Consider the following 23,391-nt stretch of genomic DNA (forward strand, 5'->3'; position numbering starts at 1 on the left):
CTTAGTGTAATACTACCAATTACGAAGGCAATCACTAAGATCAATGTTTGGAATTATATATTGCTAAAAAATGCACTGTAGGCCTTTAATATCTATAAAATTTCTGCCAGTAAAAATACAAAATTTCTCTTTTCACTTTAACTTGCTCAATCTTGTTGAAGGGAGAGACCTTTTCGATTGCCATGTTGACCATCCATGATCAATTATGATGAAAAAATTATAATATAAAAATTTCTAAGCGTGGACTGAGGCTGGAAGCCCAGTTCATCAAGGTGGAATCAATAATTTGGATTCATAGCAATACTTTAAAAAGTAGTGCACAAAAGAGGCTATCATTTACCAAATTTTTAAACCTAAGGGGGTAAAAAAAGAAAAGAAAAAATTGTGAAACTGAAGAGGGTCATTATTAAATTTCAGGTAACAAGTCTGGTGGTTAGGCTATTCTTTGCAATCAATTACATTTGTCATATTCTTTAACAGAATGCCAATTTTGGGGAGCTAAATTTGAAAAAGGTTCTCTAGGGGCTTTTAATATTGTTGACCACTTGACCTATCCTAATTCCAAAACTTTCAGTTTTATACAGCACGCTAATACTGTATCGTTTTATAATTTCATTCTTCATTTAATTATCTAGATTTTTGACAATGCCACTTAATTACCAGCCCTAAAATTTCAAGAAATGGTAGTGACTATTCCACTTCTAGTATTGCTAAATTCAAGTTATACATGTAGTTAAAAATTTTCAGTTGCAATGTTAATATCTTGAATGACATTTTTCAACCAAGAAGTAAAAACTTCATTTTGTGCAATAAAGCTAACCAGTTTTTCATACTGAGGTGATGTTTCATGTCAATATCTAATTGGAGTTTGCTAATATTTCCAATTGGAAGGTCATTAATACAGACAAGTGTCAACAACTTTGATTAAGTAGTTGATGCTGATCAGTCATATTTTAAAGACTATAGATTCAATAATGTTCATATAAATTGCACAAGTAATGCCAACAGCAATTTCAGAAATCTTAAGAGTGTCAAATCTTACCTGTTTTTATTGTATAGATGAGATAATTTTTCACATGACTTTCTTAGTTTTCCTCCAATTAAATTTTTTTTTTCCTTTGCATTGAGTTAAGGCACTTATAGGCAACTAATAATACTCACAAAAAAGAAACAAAGTTATGGAAGAGAGGGGAAAAAAAATCAAACCATTATAGAGATCAAAAGGAAAATGCCAATGATGATATGGCCCTCCTTCATTTAGAAAAAAACAGCATCTAAGAAAAAGTGTTTCTTCTGCTTCCAAACACCGAAGAAAAGTTTCTCCTTACCGACTGAGATAATAATTAATGATATTTACATGTATAAAAAAATTGACATCCAACTCAAAACATTCCACGCTCTTCTTAAGAGTCTAAGTTTCAAATCACAAAAAAGAAAACAAATCATCTCTCAATTACAAACATCTATGATCTATCACTCGCTCTCTATGCATGTGGGTATGGCACTTCTTGTATAAACTCTCTCTCTCTCTCTCTCTCTCTTTGAGGCTTCTCTTATTAGACTATCTATGTGTAACGCTTTCAAACAACCCACGAGCTTAACACCTTCAACACCTCCTCTTTCATCCTTATCTCTGCAAAACTCCCACTCTTCAATTATTTCTCTCTTACCTCTCTCTCTCTCTCTCTCTCATCAATTTCTCCAACCCAACAAAACAACACCAACTTCTTCTTCTTCTTCTTCTAAGGAACAAACCCAATTTCATTTTGATTCAAATTCAGCATATACAATACAAGTACGGTTCATCATGGCTCTTGAAACTTGGCTCATAAAAGTAAAGACTGCAATATCAAACAGTTTGACCTCAGCAGCTCCGAAGCCAAAACAAATAAAGAAGTCCAACGTTGGCGTTTTAGCCTTTGAGATCGCAGGGCTCATGTCCAAGCTTCTCCACCTTTGGCAATCCCTCTCAGACAAAAACATAACTCGCATCCACGACGACTCTCTTTCTCTCGAGGGTGTCCAAAAGATTGTCTCCAACGACCAAACTTTCCTCCTCGGCCTCGCTTGCGCCGAATTCGCTGAAAATCTCAGACTCCTTGCCAAGTCCGTGTCCAGAATAACCAAGAAATGCGAGGACCAAAATCTGCGTTGCTTTGAGCGCTTGTTCCATGAGTTCGTCAACTCGGGTCGCGACCCTCATAATTGGGTTCTAAGTTTGAAAGAAATGGAAGCTAGAATCAAAAAGATGGACAGGTACGTCACTGTTACAGCCACACTTTATAAAGAATTGGACGAGCTTTCTGTTTTAGAAAATGGGTTAAGCAAATCTTCTAAGTACTGTAAAGACCTTAGCAATAATGAATCATCGATAAAAGAGCAGAAGATTTATGAGCTTCAGCAAAAGATTTTCTGGCAAAGACAGGAGGTGAAGTATATGAAAGATCGATCATTGTGGAATCGAAGCTTTGATAGTGTTACTTTAATGCTTGTAAGGTCTATTTTCACTGTCTCAGCAAGGATCAGACTTGTTTTCGGTATAGGACAGTGTCCATCATCACTGTCTCGTAGTCTCTCAGCTTCAGCCGCCGTGTACCCCTCTGATCAAAACCCTAGTGCTCCTTCCACTCCCTTTGTGTCAGGGCCATTGAAAAGTTCAAAACTTGATCATGAAACGAAAGATTTGGGAGATGGGTTTTTCGAGTCCAATTCAAAGCTCCTAAAGCCACCAGCAACTACGCTAGGAGCCGCAGCTTTGGCCTTACACTATGCCAATTTGATCATAGTGATAGAGAAGATGATAAAATCACCACAATTGGTAGGTGTGGATGCTAGGGATGATCTTTATGCTATGTTACCAAGCAGTATACGATCATTGCTGAGGGCTAGATTGAAGGGAGTAGGGTTTTCAGCGAGTGATCCTATGCTTGCTGGAGAGTGGAGAGAGGCCTTGGGAAGAATATTGGGTTGGTTGTCGCCATTAGCACATAATATGATAAAATGGCAAAGTGAAAGGAGCTTTGAGCAGCAAAATTTGGTGCCCAAAACCAATGTGTTGCTTTTACAGACACTATATTTTGCTAATAAGGAGAAGACTGAGGCTGCCATTACTGAGCTTTTAGTGGGATTGAATTATATTTGGAGGTTTGAAAGGGAGATGACTGCTAAGGCCTTGTTTGAATGCACCACCTTCAGTGGGATCTTGAATGTGAAAAATTTCAGCTAATTGAGGAGAAATATTGGTTTTCCTGGTCTTCTTTTCTCTCTCTTCCTTTTTTTTTTTTTTTTTTGGGTTCTAATTTTAAAGTTTCTGAAATTTCATAATGGTTGATTTTAGTTTAAACTGAGTTTCAGATCTTTGAGGGTTTGTTTTGCTTCTAACCCCGATCTGTATAGGGTTATATATAAATGTATGTAAATCATATGATTTTGAGTAATCCAAACAATGCACCAGCTTTTTCAATTACAATTATTAGTCATGTGAAATTATTCTTCTTATATTTGGTCCTTATTGTTATCATCATTTTTAATACTATGTTAGCGCCGTTGGATCCAGATTCAAGTTGCTTGCAATTCATGTGGTTGATTATGCACTGCTAATTAATTAATTTCCCATCTAATTGTGCTATTTCATTTTCTACATCAATGAAAGCAGCTGGGTTTAGATGGAGGGTGGGTCCCAGTACCTAAAGTAATGATTGGAATCTTTAAAAAAAAAGAAAAAAAAAAGAAATATATATATGTGTGTCTATATATATATATATATATATATAGACACACATATATATCTCGAGGGGTGGATTAAAAACTATTTTAGAAAACGAAAGTGATTAAAGAGGAAGCTAATTTGGATAGAAATGTGATGAGAGCTTCTTGATCCCCTAATTAGTTGGTTGTCTATGGATGACCACCAGCATTACGAGACTTTCTTCATCCTTTTTTAAAAGAATATTTTTATTTAATTTTTAATTTTTTTAGGGGTCATCCTTTTTAAAAGAAAATTTTTTATTTTTAAAATTCTCTATAAAAATAGAATCTTTATATGGTATTATTTTAATTAAATTTTTTTATGAATTTAATATTATTATATAAAAAAGATAAAATTTGGCTTTGAAACTAGTTTGGAACTATCTTTTTTAATTTATCATGTGGTGATTTTTAAGAGTATTTAATTCATGTGTATTATTTAAATCACATGACTCATTAAAAAGTCATATAACAAGAACAATACATAGATAGTTTCTTCAATCGTTACATAGCATGTTAAAATAGATTAAGATAACTATATGCAAACCAGTTTGGAATCAAATTTTTTCCATCTAAAAATAAGTTTTTCAAATTCAAAACCTTAAAATAACCTCCAAACACTAAAATAATATTTTATAGTTCAATAAAACTAAAAATTTTCTTATTTTCTTATTTTCTGATATTTTATATTTATTTTTTGATAAAATTATTTTAAACTTTTCTTATATTAGATTCGGTAAACCTTTTTGTAATAGAGATATATATGTTTATGTTTAGTTAGAACGAAGGCTTATCTTTTTTCACATTTCCATTATGTGCGATTATATAAAGCTATAAAAGTATAAAATATTTGGCATTCGACACACCAAACACAAAAAACAGACCATCATGAGGTGTCTCAAATGCCAAAATTTTTTGACATTTGCTACAATACGCTCTTATGTTTGGAACAGTATGGATGGGAATGGTAAAAGTTTTTAATAATTTTTTATTCTTACTTTTCTCTCTCCCATCCGCAACTATCACTGAGTCTCTTAGGTCATGTTTGGATTTTTTTTTTTGTTATTACCCATCACTCCTCTCAATTTTCGTCACTCATCACTCATCACTTAAAATACCCAAATTTCCCCACCTCCACCCGTTTGGCACTCATCACTCAGTGAATTTATTTCCAAAAAAAAAAAAAAACTAAAAGGTCATACATTGCGGCTGGTTGCGCTGTTTCAAAAAAAAAAAAAAACCAAAAAAGTCCAACATTGTGGCTGAGTTGTGGGTTTAATTACAGAATTTCCATTGAAAACAGAGTTATGGAAACTAAAAATATCTAAAATTTGTTTTCAGTTTCTATAACTCATCACTAAAAAATCAGAAAATTGAGTGATAGAAACAATAATTGGAAACAAAATCCAAACAAGCCTCTCAGTCATGGGTCCCACTATTTTTGAGTTATGAGTGATGGAAACAGAGTTATGAGTTATTGAAACATGAAATCCAAACACCCCCTTAGTGACTCTCTCTTCCTCACTCATTCTCATTCTTAGCTTCTACTCTATTCCTTTCTCTAGAGCACACCGCCGTCCTCAAGTCCTCATCTATCGCCGATCTCACCAAGCCACTGCCTAGCCATGACTCGCGTCAGCCGCCACTCCTCAACTCGAAGCTGATCTCGCCAGTAGTGGCCAATCATGCCTTGAGGCCGATCTCACCAAGTTGGCTCTTTGCCCAGCCGCGGGTTTTGGTTTTTATGGTTTTTATTTTGTGGGTGGGTTGATTGGGTGGGATTGATTGTGATGGTGGCTGGGTTGTGGTATTTCGGTAGTGGTTGGGTTTTGTTGTTTTAGCCACTCACAATAGTGGGTCTTGGGTAATTTTTCAAATTGGGTTCATGGGTTTTGGTTTGTGATTGTTGTTGTATGGTGGTGGTTGTTGTACGGTGGTGGTGGTTGGAATTTTTGCGGTGGTGGTTAGTGCATTTGTAAATGGATTTGTTTAGGATATTTGGCTAGATTTGTTTGGTTTTGTTTTGAAATATGTTTTGGGTTGTGAGCGGTGGCGGTGGTTGTTGGTTGGTGGCGATGGGCAGTGGCTATCGCCTGTTGGGTAGCCACTGTTTTGAATTGTGATGAATTTTAAAAAAATATTATTTTAATATGTAGAAAATATTATTTTAATGTATAGAATGGAAGAATAAAACATGTGATAAATGGCGTATTGTAAAATGATGTATTAAAATAATAAAGTAGTTTTTTTTTTTGGTGTTAAAATGGCATATTTTTAAAACATCTTATGGGAATGCTTTAATCAGTAGTTCTTAGTTTAACTTAATCAAGTGTGTATTTCTTATACTTTTTAAAACAAAAACAGTAACATTGAATCACAATTGTTTATAATAGTGCACAATTTTGGATTCGGTTGTGGGGCTAAGTGAGATCATCGTTGCATGTTCAACCACTAGAACTATTTATTAAATTATCATAAGAATATACATATAATAAGGGCAATCCTTGGCTGTTGCCATGCATCCAACGATATTGCTTTTTTATTTTCTTCGTTTTTTCTTTAATAATACAAGGAGAAAGAATAATACAAGTAATTGATTATCAAAAAAAGCAATACAGCTAATTGACTCACAAATCACAAACGCCTTATTATTTTGACCCGAGTTTCTTGAAAGTGTTCCCACCTCTATCACATGGTCACATTAATTTATGGCCTTATGACCATCATTTTATAAAGAGAAATGCTATATTCAAAATATTTTTACAATAAATTTTTAGTGGTTAATTATTGCAGACTATTATTGGTATTTAAGAAGGTAATTTTAATGATGAATTCAAATTAAAACAAGTAAAAATTTATTATCTGAAAAGTATTGTAAAAATGTTGTAGATGTAGTACTTTCTTATCATTTCTATCCGTGAGTAGAAATTAATGTTAGAAGTGATAACCCACACCTAATCGGTTCTTGTTTTTATTCTTTTATTTCTTCTCCTTGCCGCCCCACTTCTTGGTTAAGGCTAGGGGTGTCCAAGCGGCCCGCCAACCTGCTCAACCCGGCCAACCCACCTGCGTCTAACCCGCCGCCACCTAATTTGACGACTCCAGCGGTTGGATGCGGGTTTCGAACTCTCTAACCCAACCCCAACAGGTCGTTTGTCGATTTTCTATTTCAAAACCTGTGAAACTTGACTCGAACTGAAATCTCTAACATTTTCGGCAATATATTAAGCATTTTGGACCAAATCCGGCGAGATTTCGCCGTTATCCGATGAAATCTAGGCAATATCTCGAAGCATCTGGCTAGATTTCGGTACGATATCGATGAATCCGGCCAAATTTCGACCAGATCTCGACAGATCCAGCGAGATTTTGGCTAGATCTTGTCGGACTCGGCTAGATCTCGCCGGATTTGGCCAAATATTGAACCTGGTGATAAACCCGAGACCGACCCGATACAACCTGAAACTGACGAGACCCGAACTGAAAAATCCAACCAGATCATCCGAGTCGGTTTCAAGTCATTTTTTCATCCACCCTAATCATTCGGGTCGAGTCCGAGTTGGATACAAACTTGACTTAGCCTGACCCGTGGACAACCCTAATTAAGGCACATCCAATGTAATTAATCAAAATTCAAGATGGGGCATGTTTTGCTCTCAAAATTCCAATAAATAGATAGATGCTCCCTATCCCAAACAAAAAATAAAGATAAACAATTAAAGAAAAGTTTATAGATTAAGATAATAGCCATATATTTTTTATGAGAATCAAGATAATAGCCATGTGTTTAATGAAATTTACTCATCTCACAAATATATATATATGTGAATATCAAACCTAACATGTGCATTGTTCTTCTCAAAAAAAAAAAAGTGTATAATTTATCAATAAAAAAGTTTAAAGATTCATTTTTTTTGATAGATTTTGTTTATTGGTGAATTACAAAACAAGAAGAATTCCTTTCCCTTTTCTTAGAAAATCCCAACTTGTTGAAAGTAGAATTTGATCCCAAATCTGTAACACTGCTTAAGTGCTAGCTTTATCACTTAAAACTAATTAGAATCTTCTTCCTCTTGAATTGATTAATTATAAAGAGCTTTCCAAAGCATTTGATCTGACATCCCTTTACAAGGACCACTTTAAGATCTACTAACAGTTTCTCAGAGCAATATCTTTCCGTTATTACAGACTACACCCCAAAACTAGAATTGTCGAATCTGATTCCTCAAGGCCTTTCGTGACCTCACATTAATTAATTAGATCATCTGCTAAGCCTCTAATGCCTGGCAGGTGAATGTTTGAACACTATACCCTTGTCCCTTAAAAACCCACCTTAAATTCCTGTCTTGGATAGGCAATACATAAGATAGCCAAGTTTAGGGTAGTGTAGCTTCTATCATATTCACCTCAAGAAATATTGAATTGGTAACAATTACAGTGACCTATCCCAAAAAACCAAAGTAACAATTTATGTAAGAGACACTGTTAGGTTAAATGATTGAGTAATGTTATAAACAAAATAAAAAGTCACAACAAATTTACAACATTCTAAAATTAGTATGCCATATCATTAAAAAAAAAAAAATTTGAAAATTGTGGTGGACTCGTGTGAAGTAGCATGCTAATTTAGAAATATTATTGTGAAATTGTTGTGGCTTTTTGTTGTTTCCCTAAACATTACTCAAAGTGTTTATGGAGACAAAGATGAAAAACAAAAAGATCTAAACCAGAAGTTAATAAGACATTAGGAAACATTGTACTTTTGATTAGTGCGTGAAGAAGTACTTTTATGCTTTTAAAATTTATAAAAAAAAAAAAACAATTCCAGCACGCACAAGCCCACTTAATCAGGACCCAATATAAGGCCCAGGACCCATTGGAACAACTCGTTATGGCACACTTAAGGGGAGTTGACCCCGAACCCTACCATAATGAGCCCAACCTTGAGATTGGGGTGAGGTAAAGGGACATCATCCAAAGGGAGTTTTAGGTGGTCAGCCTAAATGTTGACGAGTAACGAAGGCAGTGATCGAGGGCTGGCAGTGCCGTTGGGACGGTTCACTGTTGAACGCTCTTTGACGACTGGAACAAGTACCAAGGGAATTCTCTAAAGAAGTGAGGATCCCTTGGGATTCTGATAAACATGGGAATATGTGCGAAGTGGGAAAGGAATGATGATTACCCTACTAACAAGAGACTTTAAGAGGAAGAAGTGGGTAAATTTTTCAGGGTTGGAAAACACTCTGTGGGAGGAGATATACAAAGTGTGTACTAGGAAACATAGGAGAAGGGGAGGGAAAACACGGCGAGAGAGGTGCATCAAGGCTAGGAGGGGGTAAACCAGGTGAAGCTCAAAGCTCAATTTGTAGGATCGTGCCAAAGCCCACATACAAATTAATTGGGGGCACAAATACCATTGTCCAACTAGGATTTGGTGCCCACAGTTTTTACTCATAATAATGTTTAAAAGAAAAATTTTAGTTTGCTATCTCTTGCTTATGACACCATGCTAATTCGCCCTAAGAAAGTTCATAAACATCTTAAAAAGTGAAAACAACCACATGTAATTGGTTCTTAAAACAAAATTTTGCACTTCACAACAATGTCATTAAAATTAAGCACATAATTTCAAGTATTGCTAGAACTACAAGGACCAAGGGTTATGCATACAGTGCGTCAGTGACTATAGAATGTCTTAAAGTTCAAGATATATATATAGAGTTAGGTTCAAATAATACTTAGTGTAACTCTAAGCAATGGTATACCACCTAATAACTTGTTATTCAATTCATATTTTAAAAATCCTACTGTTGAATTACATGTTCTATATGTGCTTAATATGCATGCTAATTTTCATGCCAATCGGATATTATTTACCGTGTAATTCATAAACTCATCTCTTATGAATTATTTTAAACTACAACAACTTGAGTTCAAACAATTAATTGATAATATGACTATTAATCTTTGATCACCGTGAAATTTTGCAAGCATAGAGATTATATGAATATAATATAATCTAATGATAAATTTGTCAAAATTCACGTCTAATAATAAGTTGTTAAGTGGTGTAATATCAGTTAGAGTTACATCAGGTGTAACTTGAACCCAACTTATATATATATATATATATATATATATATATATATTTTTTTTTTTGGGTGAAAACTTAAACTTAATTTTTTGAAAGCCCGAAAGAATTTATAATAAGTTCAATTGTTTCAAATCATAAGTTTGAAACACCACCCGAAACCCAGCACCAAAATACGTACAAAAGGATCCAAATGTGAAAATTCCCTTTTTTATTGGGCCAGATTTCCACTCTGCATAAGCACGACTGAATACTGATCAATACCTATGGGCTCACGAATGTTTAACGAAGCCCGAAGTGAGATTATGCTGTACAAAATCTACAGCCTATTAAGGTCAGCAGGCAGGCCTTGAGTTCCATTCGGTTATCACGGACTATACAATAGTATTAGTACCCAAGATTATCAAAAAAATAGTATTAGTACCCAAAGATTAACAACTTATCACCGTGCACATTTGGTGCAGTGATCACTCAATACTTGTAGAGTGTGGGAGGTAAGAGCCGGAGTTCAAGTCTCCAAGAGAAAGTTTCACACACATATACACTTAGATTATGCTAGAATAGAATTCTATCTTGTATATATATATAAAAAAAAAAAAAATGAACAACTTAATCCTTCACCAAGGATGGAATTTTTTTTTTTTTTTTTTAAGAAACAAGTTGTGGAAAATTTATGTTCCTTGATTTATTCATGTTCAAATTATAAAAGTAACCAAAATACCTTTTAAAAAAAAAAAAATGAAAGAGCAGATGATTATTATTATTATTATTTGGTTCCAAATTAAAGATAAGAGCAGATTATAAGCAAGGCAATTGCTTCGTTGGTATGTAACAAATTAACCATAATAAGCTGTTAAAATTGGGAATTACACTACGCTTTGTCCAATTAGGCTTTTAGAGCAACTGAGCCGAATATCATATACCTGACTTCTCCCATTAAAACATTCTTTACAAAAGAACAACATTGACTGGTTGACTATGCTATTTTGGCCTGAGCTTGAGGAATCAACCTGCCCTACACTTAAGTTTGTCTTGTAATTGTAGAACAAAATTTCTCGCAAATATATATATATATTTACTAATTATGGAAGTGAAAATTTTGGATTAATAATTATAAGAACACAATTTACACCCAAACCCCAAAAATAAGAGTGAGATAGGCTTAAAAAGCTCAATACAATGAATTTGTAAAGAGTGGACTTGAAACTTAGGTTTTAGTGACGTTAAATAATAAATGATGGGCTAGATCGCAACATCATATAAATGAGATAGTCTTTGTAATAAAAATTGTCCTCAGACTCTGGTCGAGGAGGTTGGATCCTATATTTCTCCTTCTCAAAGACAGGTTACAGATTTTGATCTTAATGTTTACAGTATTTGTTCTCCTTCTTGTCTTCCGATTCCCCCTTCCGGAAAGCCTTCTCTTCCTTTTATATCATCCATCTTCCTTTCACCATCTTCCACGTATAGATCAGATTGTTAGTTTGGATACTTGTCCCATCAACCCATCCCTGAAGTATTTGGAGGTAGCTGTAAGGCTAAAACCTGATGCTCAGTCATCACCTCCCCATTGCTTCGGCCAGGTGTTTAGCTGCAGAGCTTTTAATGCGGTGATAGCAGCTTTATCTTCGATATTTCACAATCCTTCTTTTTATCCTGTACATCCACCACGCATGTCCTTACATACAGATCTCCTAAAACATCGATTTTGGTCGTCAGGTAATCCTTTCCTACCTTGGCTTTATCTAGCCGACGAGGGAACCCTCCTTGGACCAACTTTTGAGATGACTATGATCAATCTCCGCTTCTCTACCATCAATACTGCTTCTTTGAGTTAATATTTCCACATTCTTGGACCATTTAGTGTCCTCAAATTGGACCTTTGGCCCAATACATACTCGTAAGCCTATTGACCCTACAATAATAATGATAATAATAATAATAATAATTGTAAAAAATATATATATTCTTCCTCATGTTTAGTTGTTTTATCAACAATTGAAACAAACATCATCTAAAATTAAATCTTTGTGAATTCACTAAATTAATCTTAACTATATAGATTTCCTAACTCTTTCAATGACATGGTGATATGTAATATATTTTAGTATTTTATTTTACCTAATTAAAAAGAGTATTGATTGGATAAATAAATTTATTTTGTTATATTAATTATTTTAAGTGGTGCATTAATTATGTGGGGGAGATGGGCCTATGAATGTATATTTATGTGCATAATGGGCTGGAGGCTCGAGCCGAGGACATTAAGTAGTTTGAGGATGAATAAACATCTTACTAAGGGTTTGCGTTAATTTATAAAAAAACAAGGTTTGATCGTGGTCATCCGAGAAGTTAGTCCGAAGAGGAATGCTCCTCGAATCAACTAGGCAGAGGTAGGAATGAGTTATCTACCATCCAGAGGCAATATCTCATGAGACTTTGTTGATAGGATGTGCAGCACAGGGGTATAGGACAAATGAAAACCATAAAATATCTAAAGAAAAAGCTGTTGTCACCGCATTGAATGCTCTGTAACTAACTCTCTGGCCGCATTAATGAGGAAGTGATGCCTGAGTAGCAGTGTTCAGCCTTATGACTATCTTTAAAAGTTTCAGGAAGGTGCTGATGGGACAAGTATCCAGACTGGCAATCTGATCCATATGTGGAGGAAAGAGAGAGGAGAAAGAGAAGAATAAAGAGAAGAGGAACACCCCAAGAGAGGGGGATTGGAAGAGAAAGAGAGAAAACACTTCAAACTGAATATTTTTGTAATCTATCCTTAAGAAGAAAGAAATATAAGAACTAGCTCCTTGGCTTAAGTCCGAGGACAATTTTCCATCATACAAACTAGTCTATCAATATTGTTTTGTGATCTTGGGCCATTACCGTTGTTAGTTAAGCTCTTAAGAAACCAGATTTTGTACCCATTCTCTACAAATTTATTGTATTGGGCTCTTTGGGCTTATACCCTTCCTATTATTGGGTTTAGGTACAAATTGTGTCCATACAAATTATTTTAAGTATAATGAAATTTTGATGTCATTTTTATAAGATTTATATGTGAAACAATTAATTTGGAATATGATATTCTTGCTTAAATTTACTTGCTTTTGTAACAATTGAAACAAAATCCAACAAAAAATAATAATAACACATAATATCAAGAATGTAATAAATTAATTGATACACTTGAGTTAATGAAAATAATTAAATCGTTTTCAAATCAATCAAGCAATAGGTTTATATTCTTAATTCAATTTATTTTATAATTTTCATTTTCTCACTTTCTAATGACTTGTAATAGAATTGAAGTTGATTTCCTAAACATAATACATGGTCCATAAAATAAGATCTTATAAAAATATTTAAAAATGCACCGCACATCGTGTGGGGACTTAACTAGTTTAACCAAAAGTAGTTTGATTGTTCTTTGCACAATTGTAGGCATTACGACATTACCTATTCGAGTTTGCTTCGACCTTTTTAATGACCACTCTTTGTAATCTTGATAGAATATTAGCTAACAATATTGATTGTTGTTAAATGAAATTTGAGTGGAAATTGAATTCATCAATTTTCTCAAATTTCAAACCTTAGAAAAAAGTGAGGTATGTTACAGTTGTTTAACGGAGCTAACCTTAAGTGGATAAAGTGATTTTTTTTTTAATACATAAAAAGCACAAAGTGCCAAAGTGAAATTCGGGTCTAATCTCAATTGGGGATTAGGTAATTAATTATTCATTAAATTAAAAAATAATTATAAAATTCGTGTTCAAATTGATTAAACTCACAAGTTATAATAGTTACACATGATATATATTTCAAGATAATAATTTCTTTCTCAACATATTCATCATCTTGCCTAATTAACTTTATATTATATAACATATAATTTATTATCATTAACATTTACTTTATATATATATATATATATATATATATATTAATTATAGTAACTTTTCTTTATATTTCTTCTTGGACATTACAAAAAAAGAAAAAGAAAAAGAAAAAAAGAATTACGTTGTCATTCAATAAGTATAGAAATAATTTTGCAAATTTATAAGTGAGGTGTCAAGTGTGTATGTGATCCAAATTTATTGCAATACCTGAGCCATATATACATAGGATAGAACAATTGCCATACATGATTTCAAATTTAAAATTGGAACCAAACAAAAGACATATAATATATTAACAAATAGTACAGATTTAAGAAGTAATGATTAATGAGATAACAAATGATTGAGGAAATAGTAGTAATATTAAAGAAAACTAACAGATGTTGAGTCAAATTTTTATCATTCGGTTAAAAGGCCTAAACCAACAACTAGTTGCTCTTATTCTAAATTCTCCACTGTAACTTGTCACCCTTGCAAACTGGATTTTGTTTAGCCAAAACATCTCTACCAATTGCCTTGAAATTCACATTACACGCATGTTTTTCTGGATATCTATGCATTCCACAAAACATGTTCCCACATTTGCACTCAAACCCTGTCAACCCCACTTTCTTGTTGCAGCTCTTGCACCTATTCTTCATGCTTGTCGAACCTTTAACTATAGCATCCACGCCAGCAGCCGAAGATGGTTGAGATTGAGCACTGGAGTTCATAGGATTGTCCAAGTCCAGTGCTTTAACTTTGTCTGCAAGTTCTTCTTTAAGAGAGTCATTGTAGCACTTTGAGCACATGTCCCTTGTGTCTGCCACTCCAAAGAAACCGCAACCATTAGCGCAGAGTGGAGGATCCATCTTCATTACAACTTCTTGATAGTCTTGTGGTTCATTGTCAGCTTTGGCTGTCTTGGGGAGTTCTTGTTTTTGAAAATCTCTGTAGCACTTGGAGCACAGGTTTTGTGTCTCAAGAGAACCATAAAAGCCGCAACCATTAGCGCAGAGAGGCCGTTCCATGTTCTTAAGATTCTCCTTCAAATCGGTCTTTCTAGCTTGTTTCTTGCTCTTATCTAATTGCTTCTACTTCTTCTCAATTCCTTCTCAGAATTTTTCTGTGTGATTGAAAGTTAATGGGGTTGTTTGCTATATATAAGGGGTGGTGGACTTGGAGTTAAAAAAGGAAATAGGAATCCTGAGTCAATTTGGACTTGGAGAGTTTGAAGCCACCGACTTCTACAGGTTCATTCGTTTTATCTTTTAAATTTGAATTTGATTGTTTTCCTTCTCGGATTGGGGATTAAAAAGATAATATTTATAAAATCAGTTTGCCATTCGAATTAGGAAAGCTAAATTTGATTGTTTTCTTCTCGTAGTTGGATGTTTAAGGACTAATTCTCAGCACCAAAAAAAAAAAAAAAAAAAAGCTAATAAAATCGTAGTCTAACGGTCAGTAATAGATAATAGTTAATTTGAGTTTTAAATAAGTTTCCCTCTGGAGTCGGGACTACATCTCAAAAGGATAAAAACTAAAAAACCACCCAAAAATAATCCAAACTTGTCATTAGTTTATATGTTTAAGGTCCGATTAGTTTTGGACTACATATAATTTAGATGATATTTTGTAGTAGGCTTTTATAATTAAAACGTATATACTAATATAATAAACGCTATCTACAACATATAATATAAGTAGATTGTAAAATTAATTACTGAAGTTTGAGATTGTTTAGATTTACTGAATTACATCCTAAAGTTTTAAAAATTTGATTTTACACTTTAAAGTTTGGTTCTGTTAGCAATTCATCCCCTCCGAATAGTTTTTGTAGTTAATGGTTGAAAATGTTGTCCTAATCATCTATACTACTATTTAAGGGGCTTCCTCTGTTTGGATTCTTATTTTTTTAGTTCAAAAATGCCCCTATAGTCCCATGTTTAAATAGAGACAAAATTAAAGGACAATCCGGTAAAAACTCATTTTTTAGTTCAAATATACCCCTACAGTCTTATGTTTAAGTAGAGACAAAATTAAAGGACAATTCGGTAAAAAAGCAACTCCAACTCTCACTAAAAAATAGGACCACTCTCCTATTAATTTTTAAATTAATTTATTCACTTATAAATTAGATTTTTAAAATAAAAATCATATATATATAATAATTAGATACAGTTTTTTTAACAAAATAGGACTACTAAAAAAGAAAAATCTCATCGCACGTGCGAAGCGCGTGTGATGAGACTAGTATTGTTTAAGTTTTTTTAAAATTTATGTAGGTAAAAAAAGTTATGAAAATGCATATTGTATTATTTTAACAACACATCTATTGTTTAAATGCACTAACCAAACACCTCCCAAACCACCATAAACCCACCGATCAAAAAAGAAAAGAAGACAAGCAGTCAAAACCCACAAATTTCAGAACCACCGTATTCCCACCAAAGCCACCATCCACCGGAAATCCACCACGTCCGACCCTTTATATCGCCGGTAACCCATCGCATCGCATCGCATCGCAAACCCCATCATTCAAAACCCAACCACAGCAAATGACAGCCCCATCACAGACTAAAAATCCTTACCCCACTCCCACTGTCGTGCTCTTCTACTACACACACAAAATACCAAACCCACGCCACCGATAAACCGAAGCTCCCAGATTACAAGAATTGCCACCACCGAAATCCCATCAACGCAGCTGCCGCAAGAGCCACCACCACCATGGCCCTCACTTGATCAGTGCCACGCTGCAACAATTCCACAAGCAATCCAGCGACCCGTAATCAATAGGTAACCGTGGCGTTTTGTTTTTGATTTTTGAGTTTGGTTGATAGTTGATACGCTGTTTTTTTTTATTGAAACTGATACGGTGTTTTTTTATCTTACTTTGGTTGAGTTGAAATTACGCTTTGAGTTTTGTGATTTCACTTTGGGCAAAACACATTAGCGCAATGACGTGTCACTTGACTGCAAAAACTAACCGTATATCACACTTTAGAAGGTAAAATTTAATCAATCCCAATGTATTTTATAATTTACCATAAAATATAGTACGACAAGAATTAAATTACTTTTAAAGAGTCTTCTAAATTTTTTTTTTTTAAGAGTAGAATAATGTAATATGTTACAACTTTTTTAATAATAAAATCACCTTACAGCCTCAAACTATCCCAAAAAAAAAAATGGATTTAACATATAAATTGATGAATTAATACTAATCAAACCAATATTGATTTTATAAAGAAGTAAAATGTAATAACAAAAAAGATGAAAATTTATTATTATTTAAAAAATTAATTAATTTACCTTGGAAAAGGTGACACATGATGAAGGAAAGTTGAAATATTATTTTCAATTTTGATTTTGGAGATGAGAGAGAGAATGTTTGGTAATCTGAATTTTCAGGACGAATTGAATTAGTAGTCATAAGATCAATGTTGATTTCAGTGGACAAATATCATAGCAATCCACTTGCCATAAAGGAGGGGTGCTGGAGTGTCTGCCATGGTGATCTGGCTAGTTATACATGTCTCCTGTGGATGATAAGTAACAAGAAAGCTCTTTTTAATGAAATTATGTACTTTAAAGCCCTATAGGGAGCCCAAGTAAAAGTGGATGGAAAACTTAAAAGGCATTTTGAAGTGAGATGCTAGACCTAGCACAGAAGGAAAAATCTTTTTATAAAAATACAATATTTTTTCTTTGTCCCCTGTAGAGGCAAAGACAGAGTCTCAAAGAAGCAAGAGGAGAGAATTCTAGTTCGGAGTCACAGAAGAGTGCAAATTAAATCTTGTGCTATACATTCTTGATATTAGAAATGATAATCACAGTACACGGCATATAGATAATATGTGACAAACATTTATTGTATTATTCTTTGTACAAATATTTTTTTATGTCTGTAAGTAGATAATATGAGATTGTTGTAATTCACTTGATCATTGAACTCCAATATCTCTATCTTTGTTCTTCTGATCCCCACAACTATACCGGCAACCATGACGACGAGGCTTTTCAGGATTATCTGGGTCTGAGTCACTAGATTCCATGAAAAGGCCTCTGAGGCACCGTCTTTTAACGGTAGGCTCATATGTATGCTTCTCAGCCGGGGTGACATTGAACTCAGCCTTGCGTGTTTCAAGAAGTTCTGGTTTACCATTTGATTTGATGGAGTCTGCTTGATCAGGAGATAGAGCACAATGAACACCAGGACTCCTTGCTGTGAAAGAAGTGTCAGACACTATCGAGTTATTGATACCCTGTACATTGCTATTCACATGTAGCCATGATGGAAAATTCTCTTTGGACACTTTGTCCTTGGAGCTTCCCTCTAAATCAGTAGTGTCATTAATGCTCTCATCTGGGTTGAGCTTATAACCCCGGTGAATGTGGACAGCTTCTTCTTTTTCAGCCAGCTCTGAGCTTAAGTGCATTGTTGCTCCTCTGTTTTCACCAGTTAAGGTTATGATACTAACTGGGTTTTCATCCATCTGATGGCCACTGGCTAGTTTTTGAACAAATCTCGAAATATCTTTTGTGACCTCTTCTTGGAATGGAGGAACTTGTCCCCCACTTGAGATGGCACTAGGCTTTTGTGTTGCTGATCTGATTGATGTGTGCCTGCCCTTTGGATGCACTGAACTTGAAGTTTTGATCTGTTTTGCATTAGAGCTGGTGGTCACAACTGTTTCCTTTCTCTCAAAAGTTTCTTCCCTTTCCTCATGCTGCTTATGTTTAGCTTGAAATACAAAACTCTGTAGGTCTTTAGTCTGTGTTTCTAAACCAGCTGTTGCTGAACTAACAAGCTCAGCGATTGTTCTCTTTGCTGGTTCTTCATAAGCTGGTCCACTTTTCTTTTCTTCTTCAATTTTTTCTTGCACTACTTTCTTCCCAACTTGACTTTCCTTTGACTCTTTCTCAGGGAGGGGCTTAGAATCTAATTTCTTGGTTGGAGCAAGTGTATCTGTGGCTTCTATAGAAGCTGGGGAAACTTTTGTAGGCTGTGTTGCCACTCCATCAGGTTGAGAGGAGGTTACAATTGGTGTATGGTTCTGGGGTTTGGGAATAGTTTCAGATGGAACTTGTGCCTTTGGTTGAGGTTCTTGTGATGGTGGCTGAGACACAACGACTGGCTTTGGCTCTTGCTCAGATACAGATGATGGGGATTGAGTAGAAGTGGGAGTAGGCTGAGAGGTTTTTTGAATTGTAGGTTGTGAATTTGTTGGACCTGTTGGTTGTACCTGAGTGGTCGTGAGAGATGGAGATTGAGTAGAAGTGGGAGTAGGCTGAGAGCTTTCTTGAATTTTAGGTTGTGAATTTGTTGGACCTGTTGGTTGTACCTGAGTGGTTGTGAGAGATAGAGATTGAGTAGAAGTGGGAGTAGGCTGAGAGCTTTCTTGAATTTTAGGTTGTGAATTTGTTGTACCAGTTGGTTGTACCTGAGTGGTTTTGAGAGATGGAGAAGAAGGTTGTGATGTTGTTCGGCCAGCAGGTTGAGAGGACAAACGAGGTGGAGCCTCAGGCTGGGGGTCTGTCTGTGATGCTGGTTGTGTTTGAGATGTGCGAGATGGTGATGGGGGCACAGAGGCAACTCGTGATTGAGGTGCTGCTCGTGATGGTGATGAAGGCAGAGACGCTACATTCCGGGTTTGATTTGTTGTGCGGGATGGTGATGCTAGTTGAGAAGTGACCCGAGACCCGTTGGTTGCATGAGATGGTGGTGGCACAGCAGCTTGAGTTTGTGTTGTTGAACGAGATGGTGATGATGCTGGTTGGGAAGTGACTTGGGGTTGGGTGGTTGCACGAGATGGTGGTGGCACAGCAGCTTGAGTTTGTGTTGTTGAACGAGATGGTGATGATGCTGGTTGGGAAGTGACTTGGGGTTGGGTGGTTGCAAGAGATGGTGGTGGCACAGCAGCTTGAGTTTGTGTTGTTGAGCGAGATGGTGATGATGCTGGTTGGGAAGTGACTTGGGGTTGGGTGGTTGCAAGAGATGGTGGTGGCACAGCAGCTTGAGTTTGTGTTGTTGAACGAGATGGTGATGATGCTGGTTGGGAAGTGACTTGGGGTTGGGTGGTTGCACGAGCTGGTGGTGGCACGGCAGCTTGAGTTTGTGTTGTTGAAAGAGATGGTGTTGATGCTGGTTGGGAAGTGACTTGGGGTTGGGTGGTTGCACGAGATGGTGGTGGCACAGCAGCTTGAGTTTGTGTTGTTGAAGGAGATGGTGATGATGCTGGTTGGGAAGTGACTTGGGGTTGGGTGGTTGCACGAGATGGTGGTGGCACAGCAGCTTGAGTTTGTGTTGTTGAACGAGATGGTGTTGATGCTGGTTGGGAAGTGACTTGGGGTTGGGTGGTTGCACGAGATGGTGGTGGTACAACTGCTTGAGTTTGTGTTGTTGAACGAGATGGTGTTGATGCTGGTTGGGAAGTGACTTGGGGTTGGGTGGTTGCACGAGATGGTGCTGGTTGCTGAGGTTCAGTTCTTTGAGGTGCTTGAGCTTGGGAAGTGACTTGGGGTGCTGGGGCAATCCCTGCAGGCCTAAATGGTGGTCTCTGATTGGGGACAGTAGTAGTGGTTGGCTGTGTAGATGTTTGTGTTTGAACTGGAGGACGACGGGGTTGTGATTCAGTTGCTGGGCGTGGGGCTGGAGCAGCAGGTGTTGATAGCCAGGGGAGCCGAAAGCGAAATGGTTGCCTTTGTTCTGCCATAATATAGATGATCAAGAAGAATTCAAATCAAATGTGTTTGGTTTTTGAACTTGATGAAGGTAATGCTCAACATTGAAGGTTGATTGGTTATATATAAGTATGCATTTGATACCTTGGATACTTTTTAGGGCTTTTGTGCTGTTCTGTGCCTTGGGACCAACTCTCTCCTCTTGCTTCTTTGCCTCTATAGAGGAACAAAGAAATATGAGATTCTTTTAAACAGATTTTTCTTCTCTGGTAAGTCTAGCATCTCATTTCATTGCCTTCGGTTTACCAATTCTCTGCTCTCCTGTTTTTGAGGCTTCTAATAGATTTTGGTGTACTGTGTTGAACTTGTGCTGCGAGGCAAGGATCAACTTGTTTTCCCCCTCAAATCTCTAAAAGGTACTTAAAGACTTAAAGTATATGATTACTTTTAATGAGATTTATTTTATGGTTCATCCTCGTGATACATGCATTCTGAGCTAGATTACCTTTGGGGGGGGGGGGGGGGGGGGCACTCCAATATGAATCATACCTCAACTATTATGCTTCTAGTGCGCATTTATTAGAGGCATTATGTATTGAAGCAACCTCATTCTTATCCCTATCCTCTCCCTCTCCTGCAGTTACAGCTAAAACACAAACTCAAACCAGACTCTTTCAAAATTCAAACTCTATTAGCAAATAATCCTCCACAGTCAAGCCAATCATTATCTCATGGAGATTGATATGATACTATCATGTAATCTGAAAATTCAAATTAAATGTAATCTGAAAATTCAAATCTCATGTAAATTTGTAGGAAATCATTTCACTATTTATTGTAAATTTGTAAGTTTGTCAAACTAGTATTCCAAAAAAGTACTAATACTATATAACTAAATAACTTTGTCCGAGTGCTTTTTCCTAACATTTTGCTGCCAACTGCATGCAATAGGAAATTTATTTTCTAATACTACCTGCTCTGCTAGACATTTTCAAAAGAAATCTGTAGAGCGCATTCTAGAAAACAAATTTACAAAAGCGTGGTAGTGAGAGAATAACAGAAAAGTAGAAAACCAATTTATAAAACCATGGCCATGCACATCTATCCGCAGCATTTCTCACAAAATAACTTTGTCAGAAGCTCAAAAGGTATAATGACTTTCTTTTATACTATACTATAAATGCATTGTATAACATCATATCATGATAAAAACCACCTCCAAAAGTTCTTATTCGATTTCTTGTGGTTGTTTCGTGATAGTTGGTCCTTTTTTTTTTTTTTTTTTTGATTATGGGATAGTTGGTCCTACAATCCAATGGAAACACATACTTAATGAGCTTTAGCATAAAGTAAAGGTGAAATTCCCATAGGTACCATTAAAAGGTAGGTTATAAACGCTTTGTGACAGGTAACAGGTTACGTGTTACCTGTTTTGCATATTGATCAATGAAATAAATTTATTTTTTTCAACATATTAGGCCAGGCTTTTTTTTTATTTTTTATTTTTTATAAAAAAAAAATGGTCAAAAGATTTTGGTAATTAGAGGTTATTTTATGTGGAGATACTGATAAGGGATTAAGTTGATAATTCTATTTTTGAATTCTGATGGTTAATTTGAATTATATTTGGATCCTCTCATATAGATTATATTATACAAAATTTCCTGGGGTATCTTAGTGATTTTTCATTTATTTTATTAATTTTTTTTGGGGGGGGGGGCGGGGGTGACTTTATTTTAGTTACAAGTTTTGGTCAATATTTTGTACTATCATGTTCTCTTATTCTATTTTAGGAGTAAGAAGAAGAAGAATAGAAGACTGACATGAAAATCCAACCCAAAAAAGCGTGATTCTTTAGTCTTTATCTTGAATCATATTTGTCTTAACTCTCATGCTCAAGCCGTGTGATTTAATCCTTAGACGACAGCACTACTTCAATCATATTCCAATGAAAGATTCATTTTTTCCTCTAAAAAAATACTGTTGCCTTCTGTTAGCTTTTAATTCAAGTAATGATAGAAGTACAATGTTGTTTACTATGAATATTTTCGGGATTTATTTATTTATTTATTTATTTATTATTATACATGATTTGCACGTATTCTAAAACTAGTACTAATTAGTTTGTGTTTGCTGCTATATACAGTCGATGAGTGTTGTCAAACATTAAAAGTGTGGGTATAATTATTGAAAAGTGAATACCATAGAATACCATGTTTTCTATGCAGTAAACATTTTACGAAGTGGTGGGATCAATGTGTGTATATATATAAGGTTGTATCTTAGTAATTTCTTACTGTACTAGTAGCTATGAGGATATATATATATAAAATATTTAGATTTTATACTTATGTTAACCCACGAGGAGGCCTAATTGGCTAGCACTAAATGAGATTTATACTTATCAAGATTTCAATAGTGGGATACTTCACCACCACCTATTTAGGCAATTCCTACGTAGTTTGATATTTTAAGTAGCAAAATTATCCAATAGGTTAAACCCTCAATTTTGTTCCTCATGAAAACTATATATAAGGAGAAGTTGGGGCCGAGCTATTGCATTGTATAATTGTCTTCAACAGTTCTCTCTCTACGTTAAAGGTGCAATTGCACAATGTACTAGATCCAAATCTAATGGACAGCTCTTCTAAATTGGTCTGGGCCGGTTTTCATCTCCAATTTGTCATCTCATGTATCTCAGGCCTTTGTTAGAGATGGGTCTAAGCCCGATATTTTTGTTTCTCTCCTATTTTGGGTTGAATTTTTTGAGCAATAAAGTATTTATTTAGCAAAAAAAAAAAAAAGATTCGGGTTCAAATCCTATAAATTTATAACAGCCCATTATTACTTGCGGAATAATTTTGAGGATATTTTTTAAAAAATTTCACTTTTTCCTTTCTCTAAAACCATCATGGTTTTTTATTTATATTTATCAAAGGAAAAAAAAAGGTTGATTCTCTTAAGGAAAAAAAAATGAAGAAGAAGAAG

The 23,391-nt window shown here is 35.2% G+C and overlaps 3 protein-coding genes across 3 annotated transcripts; 1 reads left to right on the forward strand and 2 right to left on the reverse strand.

The window, feature by feature from the left end:
- The first annotated feature begins 1,461 nt into the window (after positions 1-1,461).
- On the forward strand, positions 1,462-3,469 carry LOC142611868 (protein PSK SIMULATOR 1). Its single transcript, XM_075784009.1, has one exon. It carries the CDS (start codon positions 1,568-1,570, stop codon positions 3,224-3,226), a length of 1,659 nt encoding a protein of 552 aa, XP_075640124.1. The 5' UTR covers positions 1,462-1,567; the 3' UTR covers positions 3,227-3,469.
- Positions 3,470-14,100: 10,631 nt separating this feature from the next.
- On the reverse strand, positions 14,101-14,903 carry LOC142611650 (putative zinc finger A20 and AN1 domain-containing stress-associated protein 8). Its single transcript, XM_075783744.1, has one exon. It carries the CDS (start codon positions 14,745-14,747, stop codon positions 14,181-14,183), a length of 567 nt encoding a protein of 188 aa, XP_075639859.1. The 5' UTR covers positions 14,748-14,903; the 3' UTR covers positions 14,101-14,180.
- Positions 14,904-17,500: 2,597 nt separating this feature from the next.
- Positions 17,501-20,898, reverse strand: LOC142613107 (uncharacterized). Its single transcript, XM_075785305.1, has one exon. It carries the CDS (start codon positions 20,433-20,435, stop codon positions 17,664-17,666), a length of 2,772 nt encoding a protein of 923 aa, XP_075641420.1. The 5' UTR covers positions 20,436-20,898; the 3' UTR covers positions 17,501-17,663.
- Positions 20,899-23,391: the final 2,493 nt, after the last annotated feature.

This window comes from Castanea sativa, chromosome 10 (assembly GCF_040712315.1).
Source record: "Castanea sativa cultivar Marrone di Chiusa Pesio chromosome 10, ASM4071231v1".
Taxonomy (NCBI): Eukaryota; Viridiplantae; Streptophyta; class Magnoliopsida; order Fagales; family Fagaceae; genus Castanea; species Castanea sativa.